The sequence below is a fragment of the Amyelois transitella genome, chromosome 10 (assembly GCF_032362555.1).
Source record: "Amyelois transitella isolate CPQ chromosome 10, ilAmyTran1.1, whole genome shotgun sequence".
NCBI classification, from domain to species: Eukaryota; Metazoa; Arthropoda; class Insecta; order Lepidoptera; family Pyralidae; genus Amyelois; species Amyelois transitella.
The window spans coordinates 2080858-2108823 of record NC_083513.1 but is presented as its reverse complement, the minus strand read 5'-3'; the positions used below and the strand labels follow the sequence as shown (position 1 = coordinate 2108823).

General features: G+C 33.7%; 1 protein-coding gene across 2 annotated transcripts; it reads left to right on the top strand.

The window, feature by feature from the left end:
• On the top strand, positions 1-27667 carry LOC106130141 (neuropeptide CCHamide-1). Of its 2 annotated transcripts, XM_013328911.2 has the most exons (8): positions 1-39; positions 10888-11002; positions 17215-17292; positions 21849-21884; positions 25931-26025; positions 26280-26371; positions 26595-26700; positions 27024-27667. In XM_013328911.2, the coding sequence occupies exons 2-8, from the start codon at positions 10900-10902 to the stop codon at positions 27045-27047; spliced, it is 534 nt and encodes a 177-aa protein (XP_013184365.1). In that variant the 5' UTR covers positions 1-39; positions 10888-10899; the 3' UTR covers positions 27048-27667. The 2 variants fall into 2 exon arrangements, with proteins under 2 accessions (XP_013184365.1, XP_013184366.1); XM_013328912.2 differs by lacking the exon at positions 17215-17292.
• Positions 27668-27966: the final 299 nt, after the last annotated feature.

Here is a 27966-nt window from a genome sequence, read left to right as displayed (position 1 = left end):
CCTGTTTGAGGCGGCGGCGGACAGACGGACAGATTTTATGTGAGTATTTTTATATATATAATTGTAAGCATAATATTTTTTTTTATATATATGAAATGTGAAAACTTAATATATTGTGGAATTTTAAAAAGTGAAAAAACTCAGTTTAAATTAAGTTTTATTTACAGTGTAAGTTAAAAAAAAAACATATGTCATATGAGTGAACTAAATGATTTTTAAAAAAATACAAAATTTATTAATTTTAATCTGCGTTGCGTTTAATAAATGCGAGAAAAAAAAAATTATTATTTCATATAATTAAACTTATCAACATTAATACAATATTAAATTTTATTTTATTTTGTGAGGACATTTCTTTTTTTTAATAGAGAAACAGAGAGATTAAATTTTAAAAATGTTTTCATAAGATCACTACGTTATTAATTTCCCACGTAAGCAAAACTAGATCAACCAGCTTTTCAATAAAGTCATAGTACCTAAATATTACATTTATTTTATTTTTATTTATTAAAACTTTATTGCGCCTATATAATGTTAAATATAAATAAATAGGTGGCTTTGAGGCATTCTATAACAGTTGAATATATATTATTCGGGATACGTTAAATGAGTAATATATATGTAGATCTACTGTTAAAAATTTTGTGGCAATATATATACCTACCGATTTTTATTCGGAACTATAAAAGATAATAAAATTATTTTGGGAAAATTGGCTTCAAATCGGAGACAATTAAATTTATATTAATTTAAATATATATTACATTTACATTGTTATACTCACGCCATCGTTATTCGAAACTTGTGTCGAAATTACTCGAATTTAAAACCACTCAATAAAGCCTCAATCGGTTTACTGTCACAACTTCACACCAATGCATCACCATGTATATGTCTCTTAAATTCCCGATATATCCATACATACATACTTCTTAATGTAGTAGGAACATAAATAAATAAACAAATACATATATTTTAGCAAGATTTTTTATATTTAATTTTAATAACAGAATCACCCCACATAAAGTTCTCTGACAGGCCCAATAGTTGACTGGTAGATAATAATGCTTCTAGCATTTAGTCCGCCAGTAGTTGTGCTGTACATTTGTTTTTTGTGGACTAAAGTTTAAATAAATAACTTAAAATAAACAATAAAATAAAATATTCTCTAATATTATTCCAAGGGGAAAAGCAGGTTACTTCCTGCTAAATTGGGTATTAGTAATATCTTCCTTGTCTGTTGTTTGTTCAAATTTAATGTAGGTAAGACTGATGTCTGTCAAAGGGTTTCCCTTATATTGTAAAAAACACAAATAAAAAAATAAAAAAATTACACGTATTAATCTATTATCGGACTGATGGTACACAAGATGAGGTCTAAGGTGATTCACGCAAGCTCAAATACTGCACAATAATTTACCTATAAGTGATGTATAAAGTTATTTATTTAAATTAAATTAAAACTCAATTTCACTGAGCAAATGTTTTAATTTAGACTCATGGGAATAGAGTAGGTAATAAAACAAAATCTATGTCCAATTTTGGTTATCAACGTGTAAATATGTTTTTACCCAAATTCAAATGTAGCAGACATAAGATTTTTATTATAATGTTTCATAGATATATACATAACATATAATCACGTCTATGCGGGTATATTGCGGGGTAGACAGAGCCAACAGTCATCAAAAGACTGTCTTTTAAATATGTAATTAATTATGTCGCTCACATTTTCATTTAATTTTCGTTCGCAGCTACGCTGGATTACAGTGTTAACTGTTTGATCCTGATATGCCTACCTATAATGTAGGTTACTGCTAAGTTTGATCCGGATCCGTTTAGTGGATTTTACGTTAGTTTAGTGGAGTGGACGTGAAATAGTAACATACAAATTGTCCAAAATTCAAAAAATTCTAATTACAAATTCAAAATTTTTATTCATTATTATAGGATACTTCATATCGCTTAATAATTGTCAAAACCTATGGTTTAACAACATTGGTTGACGTCAAATAAATTTCCTCAAAAAAAAAGTCCTTACTAAGTATACATAAAATCTTTGAATATCTATAATCTGAAGTATGACAATACCCACATATATATTTTGATATTTACTATTTGCGATTCCTTTTTAGGCGATGGTCTAGCAACCTGTCACTATTTGAATCTCAATTCTATCACTAAGCCAAACAGCTGAGCGTGGCCTATCAGTCTTTTCAAAACTGTTGGCTCTGTCAACCCCGCAAGGGATATAGACGTGATTATATGTATGTATGTATATACCTATTTCTCGTAGATACACGCTTTATCATACTCCTAAGTATGTTTATGGTCATACCATCTCTCTCTGATATTGCAGGAGATCCTATATATTGTTTTGGGACCCACACGGTAAGAGCGAGCAGCTTATAAATGAATATTGTAACATGCAATAAGCTTTTCATTCCGTAATAGTCTCATAGGTCAGTAAATTGCAGACGAAACTAACCTAATATGAAATTCATTGGCATTATAGTTGTAAAACACTCTGTGGAAATTGTTCAATTAAGTCAAGGAATCGAAATTCATTCATATAATCACGTCTACATCCCTTGCGGGGTAGAGAGAGCCAGCAGTCTTGATAGACTGACAGGCCATGTTCAACTGTTAGGCTTAATGAGAGAATTAAGATTTAAGTAGTTACAGGTTGCTAACCCATCGCCAGAATCCTAAGTTTATAAGCCTATCCCTTAGTCGCCGTTTTACAACATTCATGGTATAATTGAAAATGAGTTAAAATACTCGTAATTTTTTGCTTACGACGACAGTAGATATGATTAGGAACTTTCTCCCCTCATAGAAATATGTACAAGTCAGCTTTCCATGGGGCAGGGAGAGACTATATCTTTCCACTTGCAACGATATCTGCATATTACTACTACAATTCATCCTCAAACCGGTTGCGCATAAAGGCACCGGTTCGAATCCCACTGCGGCCATGTACCAATGACTATTTTCGAGATTATGTACCTACATTAGTTCGATAACTAACCGATGCTCTTACGGTGAGGGAAAACATCGTGAGGAATCCTGAACATTCAGGCGACTGGATGTGTAACCATATAATCTAATACGGGTTTGGTTTACCTGCTAACGTTGCGGAGGTCAGATGGGAGTCGCTTCGTGTAAAAACCTGCCTCTTGGATCCATGGTCAAAGGCATACCCCGGGCTCCTCTCCGGAGTGGTGAGGATGCAACCGGGACTAAAGCCAGGAAAATTAAGATAATATATATATTGCAGTCATACACTCCTTCAGTAAGCGCGTTGTTCGATTACAACCTTAATCAATCATATTAATGATTACATTTCATTCCGAGGATTACTGGCATCGAATAAATATCCTTCCTAATACATTTTTATATACTTGTAACAAAGTCTCCAAGCAATTACTCCCTTCGTCTCGTCTGTGGTGTATTTATTAATTTGCACAAATGTTTATATATTTATTCTTTATTGGAACAATTACAATTTGTAAAGTAGAGTAGGTGAACTTAATGCTAATAGCATTATCTAACAATCTACTATTGGGTTAAGCAGAGAACCTTTGTTTGGGTGATAATAATGTATAATAATCATACTTTCTATACAATATATACTATAAACCTATAAATTAGACTACACATAGTACATACATATACATATACATATATTTGAATATAATGTTATTCATCTATCACAAATGTTTATCTTGAACCCATTTAAAAATTAACTATTTTACCTTTAGGATTCTTTTTATATAACAACTAACTGTGCCCGCGACTTCGTCCGCGTGGAATAGTTATTTTGGGCATCATTGAAGCCCTCAAGGATGAATAATTTTCCCCATTTTTTTTTTTCATATTTTCCATTATTTCTTCGCTCCTAATAGTAGCAGCGTGATGTTATATAACCTAAAGCCTTCCTCGATAAATGGTCTATTAAATACAAAAATAATTTTTCAATTCAAACCAGTAGTTCCTGAGATTAGCGCGTTCAAACAAACAAACTCTTCAGCTTTATAATATTAGTATAGATAGGTTCCGACCGATAGACCGTTCAACCCCCGCAGCATGTTACGGGCGACGCCGTTTTTATCGCGCGAAAAACTATAGCTGTTTCGCTTTTTATAATGACGTTAAACGTTTCAGATAAAACAAGGGCGATTTTAAAGTTATTTTCTCAAGATTCATCAGGCTAAAAAAAAGTCTTACTACTTACATAGCGTGACAGAAAATTTCGAACGTTTAATTTTTTTGGTCTCGCCGTAACATGAACGAATTGGTATGGATATTTTAAACCCTAAACTTGTTAAGGAACTGACACAAAAGCGTGTGTGTGGTCACTGGACCTTAATCCCACTCGATAATAAAATAAAATAAAACTACCTACATACATCGGGGGAGTTACAATATATTTTTGCAGGTATGAATTTTCAGCTATATTATACGTGTATTGTGTCCCTTTTCGCCTAAAGGTATTTGTTTTTATACCATCATGTATTTTTTCCACTACAAGTTTGTTATTTTTTATGATTAGGGTTCGATAAAAAGGAAATATTCGTTTTAAATATTAATTACTTGTGATCTGCCGTGTGGTTTTTTTTTATATTTTAATTGTATTTTATATAATTGTTTATAGAATTAAGTTCCGGGAATCATTAACAATGAAATTGAGATTCAATAGCGACAGGTTGCTGACCCATCACCTAAAAGAATTTTAATCCCAGTCTGAAAATAATCCCTACTATAAATGCAAAAGTAACTCTGTCTGTCTGTTATGCTTTCAAGCCTAAACCACTGAACCAATTTTGAAGAAATTTGGTACAGAGATGGGATTGACCTTGATGAAGAACATTGTCATTGGAAAAAGGGGAGGAAGGGTTAAAAGAAGGGATGAAAGATTGTCAATGAACTCATAAGGCGAACGAAGTCGTAGGCTAAAGCTAGTAAGAAATATTAACGGAACCCTCATTGCATATTCGACTCGCACTTACTCAGTTTATCCACATTGAAATAGCTCATAATGTAACATCATAATGTAAGCAAAATATTATTAAAATGAACAAAACAGTGATATAAATGAACTGACAAAAAATATCAGGGTGTAATTTTATAAGAAACTAGTTTGGTCCCTGGCTCTGCTTGCGTAGTTACCTTTTATTTTATACTTTTTAAAAATACGTATTACATGGATAATATTATTATCTGACACGCTCGAGAATGTCCGGAGAATCATTTTTTACATTCTTGAAAATCTATATCCGCTCCCCCCACCGATAAAACAGTATGTATTAAACGACATTTTTTTCTTCTCATCATCTAACCTTCGTAACCAAATACCTATTGGACATAGAGACCTCTCTATGACGCTCCAGTAAATCCCAATTGAGCCTCGTGAGCTCCCCTACTAATACTAATACCGTAACCATAATCCAATACGGGTTAGTTTCCCGTAGCAAAGATTACTCGTACGAAAGTCAGATGGAAGTCGCTTTGTGAAGAAACCTGACTCACCAACCCTCATCATGGTCAAAAAGATGCACCCCGGTCTCCAGAGTGGTGAGGATATTACCGAGACTAACCAATGATCCAATACTAACCAATGAGATATCCAATGACTGTTTTATTTTTGTTATATTTATTTTTATGTGCAATAAAGAGTCTACAAACAAACAAACTAACGGTTGCGTCCCCACTACTCTGGAGAGGATCCCGGGGTACGCCTTTGACCGGGGATCCGTGGATTGGGTGAGTCAGGTTTTTACTCGAAACGACTCGTAGGAACCTAACTTGTATTGGATCATAGTTGAACCTCGAGTTGCCTGAATGTGCAGGTTTCGGTTAACATTCAAACTAATGTACATAACTTTGAAACTAGTTATTGGTACCTACATAGCCGAGGTCGAATTTGAACCTGTGTCGTTATGCGCATCGCGCATTTTAACCGAGCAACTTACGGATACAAACTTGTTGGATATACCTGATAAAATCTTTGATCATAAAATAAGGAAAGTTACAGACTTTTAGGTCATGAAGTAACAGTATCAGTTGACTACATTACAATAAATGTTGGCGATATCTGTAATCATCTTATCATGGACGTATCTCTAAAGAAAAATGAATAAAAGATATTAATCGGCACAAAAGATTCCAATACAATGTATAAGCGACAGCGTTTGCTGGTCTGATAAGGTCACTGGGTATTATTTATAAAATCCATTGATTTTAAATAGACATTCTTCAACAACTCGAACAAAACTTATGAGCAAATCGAGAATGACTTAATTTACATACATATAATCAACTACATCTACATCCCTTGCGGGGTAGACAGAGCCAACAGTCTAGAAAAGCCTGAAAGGCCACGTCCAGCTATATGGTTTTATGACGGAATGTTTGATTTGCCATGCAAAAAATCGCTAATCATTTGTAAATCGGACCAGGTTCAGCAGCGTTGGTCTGAACAATGCATTTGCATGTCTCCTACCGGCGCAGACAACCAGCAGATATGAATGGCAATTCTTATTTTTAAACAACCTGCGTAGGGGCTGCTATTTTTATGACTTTAAAATAAGAAATATAAACGTATAATATAAATACGTACGTCGAATCATATCGCAGCCATATGTCAATCACTATCTGAGATATGTAAATTGTAAAGTCAATCAAGGGAATGCCTTATAAACTTAGGCATCTTTTATGTTTATTTGAATCTCAATTCTAACTTAAATCCAAATAGCTAAACGTGGCCTATGAGTTTTTTCAAGACTGTTGGCTCTGTCTACCCCGCAAGGGATATAGACGTGATGATATGTATGTATATATGTTCTTTTAGGTGATGGATTAGCAACCTGTCACTATTCGGATCTCAATGTCTTTCCAAGACCTTTGTCCCCGTAAAGGATAAAGACGTGATTGTACGTATTTACATTAGTTCAATGCTAACTGATATGCTCTTAAAGTGAGGGAGAACATCATGAGAAAACCAGCACATTGAGGCAATTTGAACCATGAATCGATATGTGAATTGATATGTTAGGTTTCCCTGAAAAATTATATTATAATTTCATTCATATACAGTTTTTGATCTGGTACGAATTAAATTTTTAATTCAGATCCCATAAATCCGTCTCATCCCTTAGTCTGTGTTTAAATTACCAGTAAATGAATCGTGCCCAAGCCGCTAAGACTATAATCACACTACTACTGTAAGCAAAATGTTTACATTGAGCTTAGTATTCTGTAATTAGAACTATGAAATTTATAATTAGTACTGCTTGCATGAAAATATTGACGAATGTGGATGAAAAAAAAATGGTATGCAGGGATCATGGCAAGTGGAAAGATGTAGACTCTGTCTACTCTTGGGGCAAACACTTATCATTATAATGATGAACTGTCACTATTTCTATCAAACAGCCAAACAGCTGCACGTGGCCTATCAATCGTTTCAAGTCTGGCTCTGTCTACCCCGCAAGAAATATGGACGTGGTGTATGTATGTACATGATATATGTATGTATATATTATGATCAATGATCATTATAATGTAAATATTTTTAACATTTAAAATGTAATGTGGTTACGTGGTCCATTTTTTCATTGGATGTCGTAAGATATATTATTTAGTTGTTCATTGTTTTCTCTCGTGCAGATTCAAAATTAATTAAGGCGATGAAATATCCACCTCTCAGTGGCATTCAACTCTTATGACTATTGGCTTTGTCTACCCCGCAAGGAATTAGGAGGTGAATGTGTGTGTAAATTGTTGTTTTCAGTGCCCATGTTATAAATAGGAGGTTATTTAAGTTACAGTTATCAAAGGTATATCAAAACAAGAATTTTAGAACAGTTGAATGTTTATTTACAAATAGTATTTCAATCAAACCATTTGACATTTCCGTAAAGTATAATATTAGTATGAATAATATAAATATAATATATAACATACATACATAGATACATATAGACACGTCTATACCCCTTGTGGGGTAGACAGAGCCAACAGTCTTTAAAAGGCTGATAGTGTACGTTCAGCATTTTGGCTCGATGATAGAATTGAGATTCAAATAGTGATAGGTTGCTAGCCCATCGCCTAAAAGAAGAATCCCACGTTTATAAGCCTATCCCTTAGTCACCTTTTACGACATCCATGGAAACGAGATGGAGTGGTCCTATTCTTTACTTAATTGGTGCCGGGAACCACACGACACAAAACAATATACTAAATAACTATATTCGTTCACAATTACAGAATGCAAGAAATAATAGCAGATGAATAAGAACATGAGCTTAATTTGATTTTAGAAAAATAAATATGATAGTTAAAAATAGTGTCACGATGCGAATATGACTGTATGACTCGATATATTTCTAACAAGATAAGTTTTACATGGATAAAATTGCATATGAGAGTAACTAATAACAGTTTCAGTTATAGAGAGCGACTTATCAAATTACTTCCTTTTAAATCAATTTTTTTTCGTTATCAATTATTACATAATAGAGATATGTTAAAAATTAGCGAGTTGGCCCGGCTTAAAGCTGGTCTTGAAACATTCTTATTTTAGTTCCTTTTCTAAAATGTGTCTGGGACGCGTATTACTGGTATCCCGCACCGGCCGGCCTTCGCAACAAATTAATTCATTCATTTTAATTCGCAACAACAAAACAATGCATTACTTCGTAAGCAAAATAATAAATTCATAATTTTTATTCATTATTATAGGATACTTCATATCGCTTAAAAATAGTCAAAATAGCAATACAAAAAGTCATAATACCACTGAGTTTTAAGACTTTTTGTATTGCTGCAACCATACAAACACATCTGTTTTAGGATTCATTTTTTAACATTCTATTGTTTTATTTGTTTGTGTGTGTTGCCGTAAAGTGCCATGTGGTTCCCGGCACCAATAGAAAAAAGAATAGGACCGCTCCATCTCTTTGCAATGGATGTCGTAAAAGGCGACTAAAAGGTAGGGCTTATAAACTTTGGATTCTTCTTTTGGGCGATGGGCTAGCAACCTGTCACTATTTAAATCTCAATTCTATCTTAAAGCCAAATAGCTGAACGTGGCCTATCAGTCTTTTCAAGACTATTGGCTCTGTCTACCCCGCATGGGATATAGACGTGATTGTATGTATGTGTGTTAAAGCAATAAGTTAATGAATTATGTTTCTATTTTATATTTGCATTAAGACTAGGGAGTTTCATTTGTCCGTTCTGTAGCATCTTCAGTTTAAAGAAGCATAAAATATTCAGACGACGTCAGGGCAAGTTTTTCTTACGCCGATCCCTGAAGCACGCTCTCTCACGGATCAGAACTATACTTACTCTATGGTTGCATTTGAAGTCTGATAGTTTGTGGCGTACTCTATAATTAGTTTTGTTCAGAGAGACTTCTTAGGCAAGAGTGGACATTTCAATCAGTTCGAGTACTTAAATATTAGAATTGTAAAATTATTAAAAAATTAATAAACGGGAAATTTATTTTCCTATAGTATTTGATGCTACTCTTTTTCGTTAATATAATTAGTAATATACAATCTCTTTTCTGTTTGTTCAGAATGTGTCATAACTGGCCAGTTATAAAAAAATTTAAATGCGGATTGGATCTTCTTTTTGCAATGCTAAAACAAGTAAATACGTTAAGACCGAATTGTTATAAAATTATTTTTGTATAAGTTTCAATGGCAAATAATAGCAACTGATATACGATTAATTGTAAAATAATTTATATACCAAAATTTCGAGTCTTGTGATCTGTGTGTTTGTGTGTGTTTAAAATCTATCAATAACCTTAACAAGAACCGGTAAATATTTTGACTCGCAAGTTTTATTTATAAAGAAATTAATAGTATCTCAGACTAACCAATTGTTATTTTAAAATTTGCAATATTTATCTATTCTCTGTACTTCATAAACACTGCATAAAATTACGAGGGTGTACCTCATTCATTATTTATGACTTGTTTTTGCTAAAAGGCAACAAATTTGTTAGTGTTTCATAAAACAAGGAAGCTCATTTTGAGAGCTAAATAAATATCTTAACATGGTACTTTTCTAAATACGGCACCGAGCAATCGAAATTCAAACCTTAATTTAGTGCTCATTATGATTGAAAATTAAAAAAAATAAAGAGATGGCATTAGCTTCTTGGCGGGAACCTTAACTTCATTTGCTTTTTATTCCATTTTTTTATCATCAGTCATTTAGAGTGTGAGTGGGAGTGGTGTTAAAATACCGGCCTTAACTAAGGACATTCCTCCTAGCGGAAAATCAATAAATAAAAAAAAAATAGCAACCGATAACCATCTCATAGCTACCAAGCAAACGTTTATACATTCAATTACGTCTTTATCTCCTATGGGCTGCTCAGAGCCAATAGTCACATTTCACCGGACGCCTTTATTTTGAAATTGCGTTTCAGGAATAGCTATAAATAAGCCTTTTAGGTATTTCGAATCTAGCCTCCAAGTCATTGGTGAATCTTGGGTTCCTCTCATGGGAGCTGAATTAATAACATAATGTTTATAGTCAACAAATAAATAAGAATAAAGACAGACCCAAATTACAATAAAGAAATAATTGGTAGCAATAATATTTTAGAATAATATAAATATATTTTAAGCATTAGCTTTTTGTGAAATTCGCATTAGTTCGATAAAAACACGTATACGTAAAACTCTACGTTCCGTTCCCACGCAAAGAGTGGGAAAAGTTATCGAAGAAGAAATTATGTACAGTCAACAGCATATCAAGTTATCTTTGAAGGAACGCGTATGACGTATATAATATAGGCGAATTAGCTGTGAATTTAAGAATTTTTATTATTGTTGAATTTGAAACTTAATCTTTCTTTTTCAGATAAACAGAACAATGGATAGGATAAGCTGCAGCAGAAGGGCGGGACCCCGGAGCGCGCCCACGGCCTGGGTTCTAGCACTGCTGCTGGTCATCTGCCTTGCTGAAAGCGCTACAGGTATACCCTTCTACTTCTTAAACTCTTTACAGAGAGGTCGTAGTCGGAAGAAGATGAAAGAGCCAATGGATTGAAAAACCCTGCAAAGAGGACTTGAAATGGAACTAAATGGAAATAGAAATGTCGGAAAAATGAGACTCCAGGCTTCGAAACATAGCAGCGGAAGGTGCAACTGGAAACTCGAAAAGATGAGAAAGAGAGAGGAGAAGAGTGAGGGCATGGTGGAGGATGACAATCAGGAACAAACAGTGTAATACGTCGACATTCTTGCCGGACTGATAAACTTAAGCAAAGAAGCTAATTATGTTCTTGTTTACGATTTTAAACAATTTGTCTTTGGCAAGCATGGGCCATGGCGTGGTAAGTCCTGGCAAGTCTTACTCTTCTTAAACTTCCTTTGGACAGGTTGGATGGTGTCATGCCGTTTTTAAACTACTCTTCAACTCAGCCATAACTGGCACCTTCTTCCCACGTTTCTTTTCTCCAGGATTATTTGCTGTAGGTATACCTTACTTATCCGTTCTTTGCATCCAAGTCGATACAAAAACTATCACCAAACAAATACATCAAACACAAATATCAAACACATATTCATTCATTTAGTTCTCGTAAAAACCCCGCGATTAATTCAAGTATTGAATAAAGGCATTTAAGGCGTTGAAAAAGTAACATACGAGTACAAGTAACAAGTTGCCACAGTAAATGATGTCAAAATAAAAATAAATGAAGAAAGAATGCGTAGGCGACTATTACAACTCACACCTAATGTTTGCTGACGTAATATCACTTTTACTAAGAAAAATGAGTTAAGCCACGCACTATGACTTCAAAAATGATAGACTGTGATACATACATTACCTTTATTACAATTCTCAAGTATTATATATTCTTTGCGAGTTAAGAAGTAAATTAAATCTTATATTCTGCAAATTGTAAAAGGCAATTAAAGGAAAAGGGCGTATAAATATGGGATTTTTCTTTTAGGTGATGGGTTAGCAACTTATAACTGCATGAATCTGAATTTTATGACTAAGCCTTCAGTATTAAGCTTTCAGTATTTCCGAGACTCTTGCCACTATCTAATATATAAATACGTGATTATATGTATGTAAATATGTATGTCTTTTTATACCTTAACACTCTCCAGGGAATGCATGGGCAAAAGTTATAAAGTTCAAAATATCAAGTCACGTAACATAACGACCATTAGATTTGGCCAGTCGCGGAGTTTCCTTAACTTCAAAATGTTTGGACACTTCGTGGACACTCGAATTCGATAAATAGTTCACCAAATGTTATTTAGTTTTATGACATCTGAACATAGTATAACAGGTCGAAATTGTGATGAAGTTAACAAACTAAAATTTTGACTAGACATGTTGGGAATAATTATGAGGCACATATTAACATTGGCATTTTGCCAAAGGCACCTTTGTCATCATTTTTACTATTATAAATTTCTTTTACGTTGGATTCAGGTCGATTCTTAGTTCTAACGGAGCGAAGTGGCAATCATTGGGGGGGAGGGGGGTCTATGTTCAGCAGTGGATCTTTGTGCATCTTTCCCATGGATGTCGTAAAAGGCGACTAAGGGATAGGCTTACAAACTTGGGATTTTTTTTGGGCGATGGGTGAGCAACCTGTCACTATTTGAATCTCAATTCTATCATTTAGCCAAACAGCTGAACGTCGCCGTTCAGTCTTTTCACTGTTGGCTCTGTTTACCCCGCAAGGGATATAGACGTGACCATATGTATGTAGGTATTGTAACGATAATGAAGTTCTGTAACCATACGGCATACCATTCCATCAAGTATATTCCAGATAAAATTATCAAAATCCACTATTTTTGTTATAATACTTATAATTAGGTTATATCGTCTGCCAGTACAGTCATAAATTCTTCTGTTTGCCAACGATATTAACACCCATTTTAATGGTGTATATAAAAACGGCCGGTCAATATTTACCAACATAGATCGATTTAGCCAAATTCATGACCTGGGTCAATCGGAAAATTACATTTTTGACATGGATTTTACTTGGAATCAAGCACAACGAAAGCGGCTGGCAAATAGCGCTTAATCTTGAGACAGAAAAACATTTTAACCTCAAATAGTTTTGCATTTCGTAGGTAAACGCTTACCATTGACAACTATATTTTTTTACCTTTAGGGCGGCAAACAATCGTACGCTCGCTGCGGGCATATTTTATTGGCTTTATGTACACTTAGGCCTTTTGTGCCTCATCTACATACATACATATGGTCACTCCTAAATCCCTTGCGGTGTAGACAGAGCCAACAGTCTTAAAAAGACTGAATGGCCACGTTTAGCTATTTGGCTTAATGATAGAATTGAGATTCAAATAGTGACATGTTGCTAGCCCATCGCCTAAAGAAGCATCCCAAGTTTGTAAGCTTATCCCTTAGTCGCCCTTTACGACACCCATGGGAAAGAGATGGTGTGGTCCTATTCTTTTTTGTATAAGTGCCGGGAACCACACGGCACTCGCCTGGCCGCCACGTGCCTCGTCTAATTTGAAGTTAATTTTATTCTAGTATTCATGTGTAAGAAAGATAAAAAATATCATCAATAATTCAATCATGAAACTGTACCATGGTATTAGTATCAACGAACGACTTTAACTTTTAAAATTCCTTATTTAAATTTACTAAATAAATTAAAACATGTGAATGTTTGTATGAAAAACAACGTTTGTCAAACATGGATCACAAACAGAAATAAATTTATTCACATAACATTATTTAATTGCTAGAAAATGAGATGAGACTAAAACAAAAGACATTGTCAATTATCAAATGAACACAACATTACGACAACAAACAAAAACAGTACATTTCTTTCGAAATAATTCATCTTGAGGTTAATGTGAGATGAAAATACATAAGTCTTGTTTAATGAATTTATTTTCAAGCAATTAAGTTTAAATTTCTCTACTCGTACCTTTGACGGCCTCTGTGGCGCAGCGGTAGTGCACTGGACTGCCACATATTAGGTCCCACGTTCGAATCCCGGCTAGGCATGATGAAAAATGAACCTTTCTAATTGGCCTGGGTCTTAGATGGTTATGCTTACAATATAAATAAATATATACGGGTCAAATTACACTGATTGAGAAAGCCTCGAAGTAAGTTCGAGACTTGTGTTACGAGATACTAACTCAACGATACTATATGTATTTTATAATAAATACTTATATAGATAAACATCCAAGACCCAGGACAATCAGAAAAAGTTCTTTTCTCATCATGCCCTGGCCGGGTTTCGAACCCGGGACCTCCGGTGTCACAGACAAGCGTACTACCGCTGCGCCTCAGAGGCCGTCAAATATGGTGTCGTTGAGTTAGTATCTCGTAACTCAAGTTTCGAAATGACTTCGAGGCTAACTCAATCTATATAAGTAATTTGTCCTGTATATTATGTAATACCTATGAGTATTCCCAGTTCAAACCCTATGCAATTTTTTTTCGAATACGAAGAAGATTGTACTACAATTTCTGTATTGAATGCTCGTGTATATAATTTTGTGTACATAAATAAATAAAAATAAATAATAAAATACTAAATAAAAGAACACAAATATTGTTTCGGGTTCCGCATCCAAAATGCAAAAACGGGACCCATATAGTTGTGTCCAAGTTACTGTTTTTAAATCGGAAGCTATAGTTTCTGTCAGGTTGAAATTTAGTATTGCAATGAAACGCTACAAAATTATACACTTTAAATAATAAATAATAATAAAAAATATACAATTATACGCTGTCCCGGCAAACGTTGCTCTGCTATATAAATATTTTTTAGTATTTATTCGGCGATTCTCAGACCTACTCAATATGCTCACAAAATTTCATGAGAAACGGTCAAGCCTTTTTGGAGGAGTACGGGAACGAACATTGTGACACGAGAATTTTAAATATAAGATGATATTTAGAATACAGGAGCTACCAAATATGTTACTTAAGGTTTGCACGGTACCAGAGGATAGATTGCATATGTATTTTTGTTATGAATGTCCTCTACATTTTACTACATTACATTGAACTTTATTTTATTATGACAATAAGGTTTACGTTTCTTTATTTCTTTTTGTTTTGTTACTACCTTTTACAAGCGGTTTTTATAGCACACATTATAGTTTAACTCAAATCCTACGGAAAGAACAACAGTGAAAATCAGTTTGTATTTTTTACAATTTATATTATTTATGAAAAGTTATTTCCATAATAAATAAAGTTATGAAACCTATACCTCTAATTTGCTTAAGTAGAATTATTATCAAAGTAAATAATTAATGAAACAATATTAAATTGTTCATGGGAACTTACTACCTATCGCCTCTGTTGCTGAGTAATTATATTATAAATGCGAAAGTAATTTTTTTTGGTTTGTTTGTTATCTCTTTACGCGTTATTTACTGAACTAAACTTGTGTGTTTGTTTGTAAATACTTTATTGTACATAACAATTTTTTTGTAGTACATAAAAATCTTCTTGAAATTTTGCGTATATATAATTATCTGGAGAAGAACATAGGGTACTTTTCATCCCGGTAAAAAAAAAATATGTGGAATAAGCGAAAAACCTGTAGGTATCCTTTGGTAGGTGGCGCTAAATTAGCGCGGACGAAGCTGTGGGTAAAACCCAGTTGTAAATAATAAAACAGCAGAAACAAAAACTATGAAATAAAATGTTTCTTTTGAAATAGTCATTCTCGAACTTTCTTTGCTCAGCTCAATTTGTGTAATTAATCTTGTAAATCTAAGTGCCAAATGACTCACTCTTACAGAGCGGAAAAATATTGTGAACCAACATTCAGATAACTGGACAGGTACCCTATGCGAAAGTTTTTGAGGTCAGACGGGAGTCACTTCGTATTAAAAGCTAACTTACCCTATTTAATCGTGGTCAAAAGGCGCACCTCACATTCCAGCCAGAGAAATAAGGATATCGTGGCAAATGGAAAGAGGTAGTCTCTGCCTACCCCTCCGGGAAAGAGGCGTGATTTTATGTATGTATGTATGTAAATAAGGATATAACCAAGCCTTACGCCAGAAAGAATTCAAAAAAATTACACAAATGTAGAATACAAATAAATGCGTGAAAACATTTTAATATGGTCACAAAGGTCATGAACTTCCTAGTAAAATGCAGCGGTAATGCAGTGCTAACTAGAAAATTGTTGTGTCGCGAAAGTGTTGAGGTAGGTCGACGCACGTCATGCCACAGAGTTAATAAAATTACTTCAGGACTTTTTTTTTAATATTTTTAATGTAATTTTCAAGACTGGTTGGTAATTATTATAATTGGAAGTATTTTTTTTTATTGGAGATTTCAAGGATTTACGACAGATAACTTATCCAAAAGGGACACGAGATTTTAACTTAGTGTTGGTCATAAAACGATAAAAAGTTATGTTAATCATAATATTATTCTTATAGAACATGATAATTTGGTGGAAATGCTATTAGAAGTAATGGTGATTAAGGTAAAAATTTGCTTTGAAGAGTAGGGGTACGCTATCTACACATTAATTTATAGTTTTGCACTTACATTGTAAGAAATTATTATGAATTCTGTAAAAAAATACATTGTGAATTCTGTAAATAGAAATTATTAAAAAGAAAAATGTAACAGCGGGTGTGTAACCAGCTTGCAATAAAAATGTCCATTATAACAATAACAATTTTATAAACAAAATTCAGTTTAATACAGAAGCAATTCCTCATGACAATAAGGTATCATTTTAAAAGCCATTTATCCGCATGTGGCCGGGCGTAGAACGAATATCATTAAGACTGGCTCTTTCCGACAAGAGAGTGTAATATCCTCTATTTACCGAACTATAATGGTAACGAGAATAACAGCCTTTGATGGAATGAGTTGAGGAAACAATTCGTTTTTCATTTCGTTGTCGAGAGATAATATGGGAAATTTTATTAAAAAAGAAAATATTCGAATTGATGTATTTTCTTCCTTTTATTTTTTTCGGCTTTAACGTTTTGAGTATGTTAACCAGATTTTAAATACAAAATATACAATTCTACATAATTTATTTTTACACATTTCTTAAAGAGAAAATTTTTAGAATGTTATTTTTTAAAATCTTGTAAATTGAATACGCGCATTGATGATAATTTTTTTCAAAATAATCGACGTTCGATTCTTAAACTTTGTCTTGTTCATCCACAGAGCAGAGAATTAACAGTAGGGGCAGCAAGTCTTCTAACATAATTGAGAAAGTCAACGGCTGGCGGAGTCAGCGAGGAGGTATGTCGCATGGTAAAAGAGCATGCGCTTATAATTGTAAAAAAAAAGAATACGTAAAAGAATGTTATTTGAATTGTCGGTTACTTATTTTCGCGCCATTTTAAGTAAATGGAGGCTGTATAATAGATGCGTTTTGTTGCACGAAAAAAGTTTAATGATGTTTTTTAATTTTAATGTTATTTTTTCGAGCTACATAAAATAAAGGCTATAAAAATAGATTATGCTGCACGACTTATTTAATTTTTTTACTATAGGTACATACCTATTATTATTTGTTTTACATTCAAATAGGGGAAAAGTTCATCAATATTTTAGCATGAACTATTTGTTGTATATACATAAAACAGAAAGAATATGCTTAATATATTGAATAATATTTCCATACATAAGAAAATTTCAGTTATCACATAATGTGGCATTTCCATCCACATAGACAATGTCAGAATGATATCACCAATATTATTTTTTTATGTTTCAACACGTCAATTATAATGACTACGTTACTTACAAATCTATCCACAATAATTATTTTAATAGGCCGCCTCTACGTTCGTTCTCGACTCTGCATTTTTTAGCTATCAAATAATGACCGCATAACGCGATGTGGACATGCGAATTGTTACTAAGCATGAGTTTAATTACTTTTAATTACGGGTGATTGCAACTGTTGCTTTCTACGGAATCGCCCCTTAATAAAGTATTCAGTTCTAAGAAAAATAATAACTTTATAGAGTGCACTGTCAAGGCTGATTTCAGCGTAAAAATTAGTATGTAAATGACTCTTTTCTATTTATTAAGTTTTATCGCACTATGCATCTTGTTGGACACTCAATTAATTTTGTAGTTATGCACAACTAGTTTTAATTGTCATATTTTAATTTTAATATAGGCACCTAGTTGATGTGAAAGTTATTACGCACCATAAAATAATCAAAAACTTTTCGATGTCCAATAATATACAAAATACTACGGTTAGTGCCATAAGGTTTCCGGCACCAATAAAAAAAAGAATAGGACCTCTGGACCTCTCCATCTCGTTCCAATGGATGTCGTAAAAGGCGACTTAGAGATATGCTTAGAAACTTGGGATTCTTCTTTAAGGCGATGGGCTAGCAACCTGTCACTATTTGAATCTCAATTCTATCATCAAGCCAAAAAGCTGAATATGGCCTATCAGTCTTATCACGACTGTTGGCTCGGTCTACCCCGCAAGGGATATAGACGTGGCTATATGTATGTATGTACTACGGTTATAAAACCTTCTTCAATTTACTGTAAAGACAGCCAAGAAAAAATAGAGGTTAAATTAAGTACTTATTAGCACAACACAAATTGTAAATGTAACATAGGCAAATGAATTTGAATAAAAAGTACCGGGCACCACACGGCACAATAGAATTATCATTGACAGTACATTGTTTCATAACGGTCGGTATAAGTCCTGAGGGAAATCTAGCCGTTTTATCTGGATTTATATATCGTTTGTTAAAGCGTGTGTTTGCCAATACAAACAGAAGTCTGAAATATGTGAATATAAATAACAATGTTGTTTTTAACGTACACTAGAGTAAGCCGTCTCGTTTCCGACATGAATAAAAAATAAGGATCACTCCATCTCTTTCCCATGGATGTCGTAAAAGGCGACTAAGATAAAGGCTTATAAACCTGGGATTCTTCTTGTAGGCGATGGGCTAGCAAACTTTCGCTATTTGAATCTCAATTCCATCATGAAGCTACTCGTATAGAGCTGAACGTGGCCTTTCAGTCTCTTTATGTATGTTGGGTCTGTCTACCCCGCAGGGATATACACGTGATTAGGTATATGTAAATTTAGAGCCCTGGCTCTGCTCGCGTAATACCAAAATTTACGTCTTCTCGTTTCCGTAGAAATTACAACAAAAAGCAGCCTTTGCCCTTTTCTAGGGCCTATCTATTTTGAAGTTTCATTAAAATCGGTGCTTTAACATAACAGAGGTAATGAATAGACTTACTTTCGCAATAAAGAATATTAACTGATATAAAAATTACTATAATCATATCAATTAAGCGCCACTTCCAAAATAATACAGGTTTTTTTTGCAAATAACCACGGGAACTATATTATTTACCGGAATGAAAGGTACACCCCGAAGATCCTTTTCCAGATTCTTAATTACCTATATCTACGCGAAATTTCAAGAAGATTGGTTCTGTATAAAACGTGTGAAGAGATTACAACCACCAAACAAACTTACTTCGCTATGTAAGTATCGATATACGAGTAATATGATAATTATGTTGATAGGTTCAAATTAAGATAAATTGAACCTAGAATAATAGAATTCTAACCTTGTATAATAGAATTACATTTTTAAACTGTTCTACAGTTAATCATACATACATACACATATGGTCACATCTATATCCCTTGCGGAGTAGACAGAGCCGACAGTTAATCATTGCATCTTATTTATTTAAACTTTATGTAGGTACCTAAAATGTATAACAGGTGGACTTAATGCCACTAGGTATTCTCTGCCAGTCGAACTTTGGACCAAATTGAGATCTTATGCATTAAAGGTAAATTCTATAGCTTGCTAATGTAAGTGCCGTGTGGTTCCCGGCACCAATGCATAAAAGAATAGGACCACTCCATCTCTTTCCCATGGATGTCGTAAAGGCGACTAAGGGATAGGCTAACAAACTTGGGATTCTTTATAGGCGATAGGTTAGCAACCTGTCACTATTTGAATCTCAATTCTATCATTAAGCTTAATAGCTGAATGTGGCCAATTAGTCTTTTCAAAACTGTTGGCTCTGTCTTCTCCGCAAGGGATATACACGTGACCATATGTATGTATGTATGCTATAGTAACTGTAGGTTTATAGCGCAGGAGTTATGGTGTGTGATACCATTACTGTGTACTCTAACTAATGCTTCCTCAGCTTTACGTCTCCGGTGTTGCCAACTCAATTATGATAGACTGTCCACTGGTTTGATGACATATTTAATGGAATCCATGTGTGCATTTTCCTACCACAGATATTGATCGGAATAGAGGGTGAATGATAATAGAGGGTGAATGATTTTTATTCTACTTTATTTTTTTTTATCTTTATTACTTTTGTGGTTTTTTCTTAATTTAAAAAAATGTGTACTTTTTTATTACTTAGTTTTTAATGAAATATATTTACCCTTTAACGGTTAAGTAAGAACAATCCAGGTAAGAAGGTACATTCAAACCATTACATACTTTATTTATACTTTTTTCTAGAGCGGAAATTTTCAGATGAATTTTGTTTGTGTGGTTAATAAAGTAATAAAAATCTTATTCAAACTTTGATACTACCTGTGTACTTATTTATTGACTACAAATTTGCAATTTTAGATATCTTTTTTAAATGTGTACACAATAACTTTTATACTTAGATTTTCACTGATAACACATTGAATGACCGCTTTGCATGAGTTTTCAGTACATTAGCAAAAGGCATGGATGGTGCATTATACTTATTGTTCTACAATTTTCTATACTTATATGTACTTTACAGGAAAAACCTGGTAAGTACCCTTATACTACATGTCCATCATCAGAATTGGGTCTTCACATCACTATAGTTTCCAACAACGTTTACCTGTAGACCGCCGTGACCTTAGGCACATACATTACTATCTTCTTGAATAATTCATTCATATAGTCACGTCTATATCACTTGCGGGGTAGACAAAGCCAAAGTCTTGAAACTGGTAGGCCACGTTCAGCTGTTTGGCTTTATGATAGAATTGAGATACAAATATTAACAGGTTGCTAGCCCATCGCCTAAAACAAGAATCACACAAGTTTATAAGCCTATCCCTTGAATAATTACTTTTATTAGTTGTAGCAGTTTAGAATTCTTGTACTAAACGTCTTTGTACTAAGCTATTAGATCAGATATTTACTCTCTATTGGCTCTCATATCATTGCGTATGTCTGATTGCATTTGCTCTTTGCTTCAAATCCTATGATCTACTGAGTCTATAAAGATATACTCGTAAGATTATGAACTAAAACATAATATGATTTAAAAATGTCGATCTCTCTTTCCCTCTTTCTCTCTCCCTCTAATTTATTTCCTTTTGGATTCTTAATTTAGTACATTAGATCCTGGCACGTTTCGATAAAGTTCCTTGTTCATTGTTTGTCGTAGAGAAATCCTGTGACTGGAGATACTTTCTAGTTGTGTATTATAAGCAATTCCGTCATTAAGAAATACAGCTGAACGTGGCTTTGTCTACCCCGAAAGATAAAAGGCGTCATTATATAAATGTATGTGTATAATAAAATATAAAAGTTAAAATGGCATGGGAATTCATTCATAGACGTTCAGATTGTGAAAATTTACATACGAGTATTTATTTTAATACCTACAAAAGCTAACTGAAAGTTGTTAGTTATATAATTTGATGGGACGCATCATACTGAAATAATAATTGAAGTTTTAACAGTTTACGATCTAAAACTAACATAACTAAATTCAAATGACTCCATTCTGACATGTTTTACTAATAAAATTAAATTTTGTTTAATTTTCAGGTTCGTGTTTAAGTTACGGACACTCATGTTGGGGAGGTAAGTTTTTAAATTTATATTTTAGAATTATAAAAGAAATATTTATAATATATCTTAGAAATCTTAGAAATTGAGAAGATTAAATTATTATTCAATTTTATATAGAAATTTCTTAAGATGTGTTTTATACAGATTGAAACTTCATTCCTTATTAAAGTTAGTGGCGTCCTGGTGAAAGGTCTGATCAAGAATATTCTAAACCAAATATTTTACTTAAAGACAGTAATTAATGTGCATACATACATACATACATATGATCACGTCTATATCCCTTGCGGGGTAGACAGAGCCAACAGTCTTGAAAAGACTGAATGGCCACGTTCAGCTATTTGGCTTAATGATTTAATTTTATTTTTTTTAATTAATGTGGATTAAGCGAAATAAGTATGCAGGGTTATTTCTTGGTTTGTATATGTATTTGTACATGTTTTGGTTTCACGACATTGGTTAACGTCAAATAAATTACTTAAAACAAAGTTTACTGCCGCTTCCAAAGCGTCAGTGCAGAAGAAGCGGTAACTAACCGCACTGCAGCATTTTCTTCAATACCGTCAACTTGCCAATTTTCCAAACTTGTAATTAGAATAGAAATATTGACGAGAGAATACGTCGTTATGATTTAATTGAAATTTGAAATGAAATGTCGTAAAGATTTATAGTCGATCCAAAAAACATAAACAAAATTCCCCCCTATCATACAAAAATAAACAAAGAATAGCATTTTGTTAATCATATGCAATAAGTAACGCATTATTGCTGGTCTAGTATAAGGTAATAAAAGCGGCCGTTATCCCGGGATTAAAATGACGCCAATATTAACGATAGCCGCCAATGACAAGAACGAAACGTAAACAAATGTATGGGAATAACATGTGGGTATTTTATACACGTTTAATCAGAATAAACAGATTTTCCAATATGGCCATCCATACTCTCTATCTCTATCTCTCTCTACATACACATACAAACATACATACTCTCTCATATTTGCGTATTGCCAGTTGCATTCTCCGCCACTATGCATCAGGGCCTTAGGTCAGCTTCCTAACTTTTTGTCCATTCTATACTGACTACTTAACTTTGTGATTACTTTTGTAACGCATATACTCAAAACCACTAAACCTATTTTAATGATATGAATTAAAAGCAAAACAGCGATAGTTTTTCGCGGAGATAGAGTTAGAAGAGTGAATAAAGTGGTTTCAAGCAACGACTACTATTCTATCTATTTCTATAGATATTATAGGTGGTGAGTAAAGGATAAAATGACTAGTAATATTTTTTGTTAAAGATCATCATTATTGGGGCTACGAGTACTTACTTATTTAATCCCAAAATTATAATAAAATATAGTTTTTGTCAGGTAAATCTAAATATCTCTGATCTTACAGACATATAATTTTATGCCTTACTGAGAGAACACAGACGTTTTAGAATATTTAAATTTGGAACAAACGTTAACTAAATTCAAATTGGAAGTTCGGTATTTGTTTGCGCATGATAATCCAATGCTATTGTTTTAAATCATTTTTGCGAAATGCCCTGTCTATAGCTATCAAAGTCTTCATTGACTTCTTAAGGTTTAATATTCTACAAATTCATATTTAATAATCAAAAGCTACTTAAAAATATGCTAAACTTTACTCAAATTGTAAAAAAAACATTTAGTGCCGTATGATATCCGGCACAAGAAAGTAGGACAACTCCATCTCTTTTCCATGAATAAAAGACGACTAATAAACTTAGGATTCTTCTTGTAGGCGATGAACTAGCAACCTGTCACTATTTGAATCTAAATTCCTCTATAAAGCCAACAGTCTTATATAGACTGATAAGCCACGTTCAGCTGTTTGGCTTAATGATAGAATTGAGATACAAAAAGTGAAAGGTTGCTTGCCCATCGCCTAAAAAATGAATCCCAATACATACATACATATGGTCACGTCTATATCCCTTGCGGGGTAGACAGAGCCAACAATCTTGAAAAGATTGAATGGCCACGTTCAGCTATTTGGCTTAATGATAGAATTGAGATTTAAAAAGTGACAGGTTTCCAGGCTCATCGCCTAAAAGAAGAATCTCAAGTTTTATAAGACCATACCTTAGCCGCCTTTTACGACATCCATGGGAATGAAACGGAGTGGGCCCATTCATTTTTTTTATTGGTGCCCCCACACGGTAACATTCAAGTTACATTCATATAATACGTCACTTCCTGGTTTAATATATGTTTTACAAGTTGTCGGTAAAATTATGAAGCTTTGATCATTATTTCGTCAAATTCCATAACATCTACCTACTTCGTGACACAAAGCGTTATTATATCAACGACCAAAATTACATATCATATCATTATCGTGAAGTGCCAATGATGGAAGCTTAGATAAAAACTTGAGGGGGTTATATCAACATACATACATATAGTCATGTCTATATCCCTTGCGGGGTAGACAGAGCCGACGGGTTTGGAAAGACTCATTCATGGGAAAGATATGGAGTGGTTTTTTTTTAAAGTGCTGTAAACCACACGGCACAGTGATGTTACTTTGTGTGATTATAAATAAACAAACATACATACATAAAATCACGCCCTTTTCACAGTGGGGTAATCAGAGACTACATCTTTCCACTTATCACGCATCTCTGCATACTTCATTTAAATTTATCCTACTAATATTATAAATGCGAAAGTTTGTATGTCAGGACTTCAGTATGGATTTTTGTTACTCTTTCACGCCAAAACTACTGAACCGATTACGATGAAATTTGGTATGTGGGTAGCTGAAGACCCAGAATAACACATAGGGTTTTTATCCCAGAGTTCCCGCGGGAATGATAGGGTTTCCATGCGGAAGTCGTGGGCGGCCTGGTGGCTGTTAACTTCTCCATCACCACAGAAATTAATTTGTTAAGATATCAAAGGTCACATGATATTAATAATTACATACGTTTCAATACCGCTCAAAAATAATGAAGATTCACCTTTATTAATAAAGCAACGCTTAGCTGACAACTTTAAGTCGGCGGCATGTTAATGAGTTAATAAGATTTTAATTAAAATTAGGGAATCGTATGGTTCATATATCACGTCTATATCCCTTGCGGGGTAGACAGAGTCAACGGTCCTGAAAAACTGAAAGGCAAATGGCTCAAAGATGGAATTGGGACTAAAATAGTGACAGTTTTCTATCTCGTCGCCTACAAGAGGCGGAAGTTTATAAGCCTAACCCTTAGTCGCCTTACACGATATCCATCACCACACGGCACAACGGCTCGGAGTTACCTACTTAATGTACAAACCTGATTTAACTAATACTGGATCATATGATCAAAAGGTCCACCTGGTAACCAGGATTATAACCTGAAAGATAATAATTATCTATTAAAAGCACTTTAGAATTATGACAACTCCGTCTGCCCTGGATGTCGTAAATGTTGACTACGGGATTAACCACTGTCACTTAGTGCAACTATATACATATATCTACATAGCTTGTTTTGACTGGCTAACCCTTGTCTGTGCGGGTAATTTTACTTAGGTACTGTACAAAATGTAATGAACATAAATGATGCAGAGTGACTTTGAAGAAAACTTACTACAAAGCCTGAACTATTGTAGGTATTAAACTAAGAAACTTGACGATCGCGTGTTTCGTTCTGTGAAAATAATAGCGTTAAGTAATCCATCGGGTATAGGTTACTTTGACTTTACGCCAAAGTAGGTACTTACAAAAAGCAGTGATTAAAATTTCATACATACATATTGTCACGTCTATATCCCCTGCGGGGTAGACAGAGCCGGCAGTCATGAAAATAAGGCCACGTTCAGCTGTACGGCTTTATGATGGAATTGAGATTCAAATAGTGACACCTTACTAGCCCAAGTTTGTAAGCCTATCCCTTAGTCGCCTTTTATGACATCCATGGGAAAGAGACGGAGTGGTCCTATTCTTTTTTGTATTGGTGCCGGGAACCACACGGCACGTTAATAATTTTAGTTAGGATATTCTATGATTTTGAGGTTTTATTTGAATTGTTTTTTTTAGCCCACGGCAAAAGGTCCGGCCGGCCGCCGGTGAGCGCTCCAGATTGGTACCTCACTAGAATGCTACGCAAAATGGTGTCGTCTAGCAACGAGCTTGTAAGTACTGTTTTGGTAATTTTCCAGCGGAAGAAAATATTACTAGTGTTAAGATTAGTAAAAGAATGCTAAGATTGTTTGGTCATGTGGAGAGAAGGAATGAAAGCATATTGACTGAGCAAATACATATACTAGGTAAGTGTGGATGGAAATTTTAGAGCGGGAAGGCCTAGACGAACCAACTTTCATCAAATAGGGAACTTTGTAGCGAACAATTATTATTGATGTGGATAAAACGAAATTTTCCTTTTCAGTTTCCTACCCGGCATTTGTCCCAGAATGACGATACTAATGCCATCTTCCAAGTGGAAGTGCCAGACGATTCACTTGCTCCCGAAGGAATAACGTAAGCCTTCCTGTTTCGTGAAAATTCCGATAGATGGCGTTGGCTTATATAAGAACCATTTTCGTGGTCCGGAATTTTTGTAACGAGAAAATTTCAATAGATGGCGTTAATAAGAATATTTTTCTTAATTCGCTGGAAATGTCAAAAGATGGCGCAATTCATCCCAAATTTTTAATTATTTAGTTTAACTGTATTTGAAGCTATTTTTTTTTAATTATTTCAGCGCAAATGAAGATTCATCAATAGATAATAACCCAAGGAGGAATGTGGAAGCTAAACCAATGTTAGACGACGAGTTACTAGCAAAAATAAAGTTGTGGCAAATGATGGTAAGAGATTAAAAACATTTACTTTAAACTAACCAAATGTTTTCATATCCAGTTTTATATTTATTTTGCTAAGAGTGTTATAGTGCTCATTGTCATATAATCTCACTGAATTATGTGATTACTTAAAACTTATATAGGTACCTTATAGGAAAACTGATCTAGGGCTCCGAAGGGTAACAACGTTGAGTAATAAGAAACACGTTATAAATAAAAGATAGATTAGGGCAAAAATCTGTATATTTAGTGATTCTTGTATACTTAATTGTTTATTACTCTTTTTAAATAAAACAAAAGATGTATAAACATAATTTTTCCTCTTTCAGAAAGAAGCATCAGAGAAGAAATGAACATTAAAATAAATTAACCAAAAGTACTGACGGTTTGCCGCTTAATTTTATAAATGTTGATTTGTACAAGACTAATGTTTGTTAATGTTTGATTAGTTAAATACTCTAAATATAACTGTGTATACTAGTCAATTGTAAGGCTGGGTTGCAATTGGCAATGTAGCTTGTAATATATAGAATAGAGTTATACGTGCCATTTCATGTTCATTTTGCCTCTTGGCCGGCGCACTATCGCGCATACAGATTTTAGAAAAAAAATGTAAAGAGACCTTTTTTGTGGTTTTTTTTATTTTGTTATAAATTTCAGAACAAAACGGACTATCTCCTTTTCTATATTTCTTAATTCCTTCTAAATTTTTTAGTACTTACCATATTATTTTAAACATAGTAATGTTGTTACTTTACTCTTCACTGTTCTGTTTTTGAATAAAAACTTTAATTCAAAATATGTGTATATTTTACGATAATCTAAATAACTGCGCAAGAGTTGCGCAATAATTAGTTAACTAACTAGTCAATCGCCATGTATACGGTTATGGGAAATAAAATGCTTATGCTGGAATTTTTGTTTTATGTAAAAAATATATATTAATGTTTAATTTTCATTGTTAAGTGTGACCCTGGAGAATATAAAGAAATTCATAAGTAAACGATTTGTTTGTTTATAATTTTTCAAACTTATTAATATTAAATAAGGACAAGTATAAAAAGGCTACAATGAGCAAGTAATGAGTGTGAGTGCACACACACGTGCAAATACTACCTCGGCCAAAGTACCAATGATTTTTTTCTTAGTTATGTACATTAGTTTGAGTGCTAACCGATACTATTTCGGTGAGGGAAGACATCCTGAAGTAACATATACTTACATTCAGGCAACTGAATGTGATACCATGATCCAATATGAGTTAGAACTCTG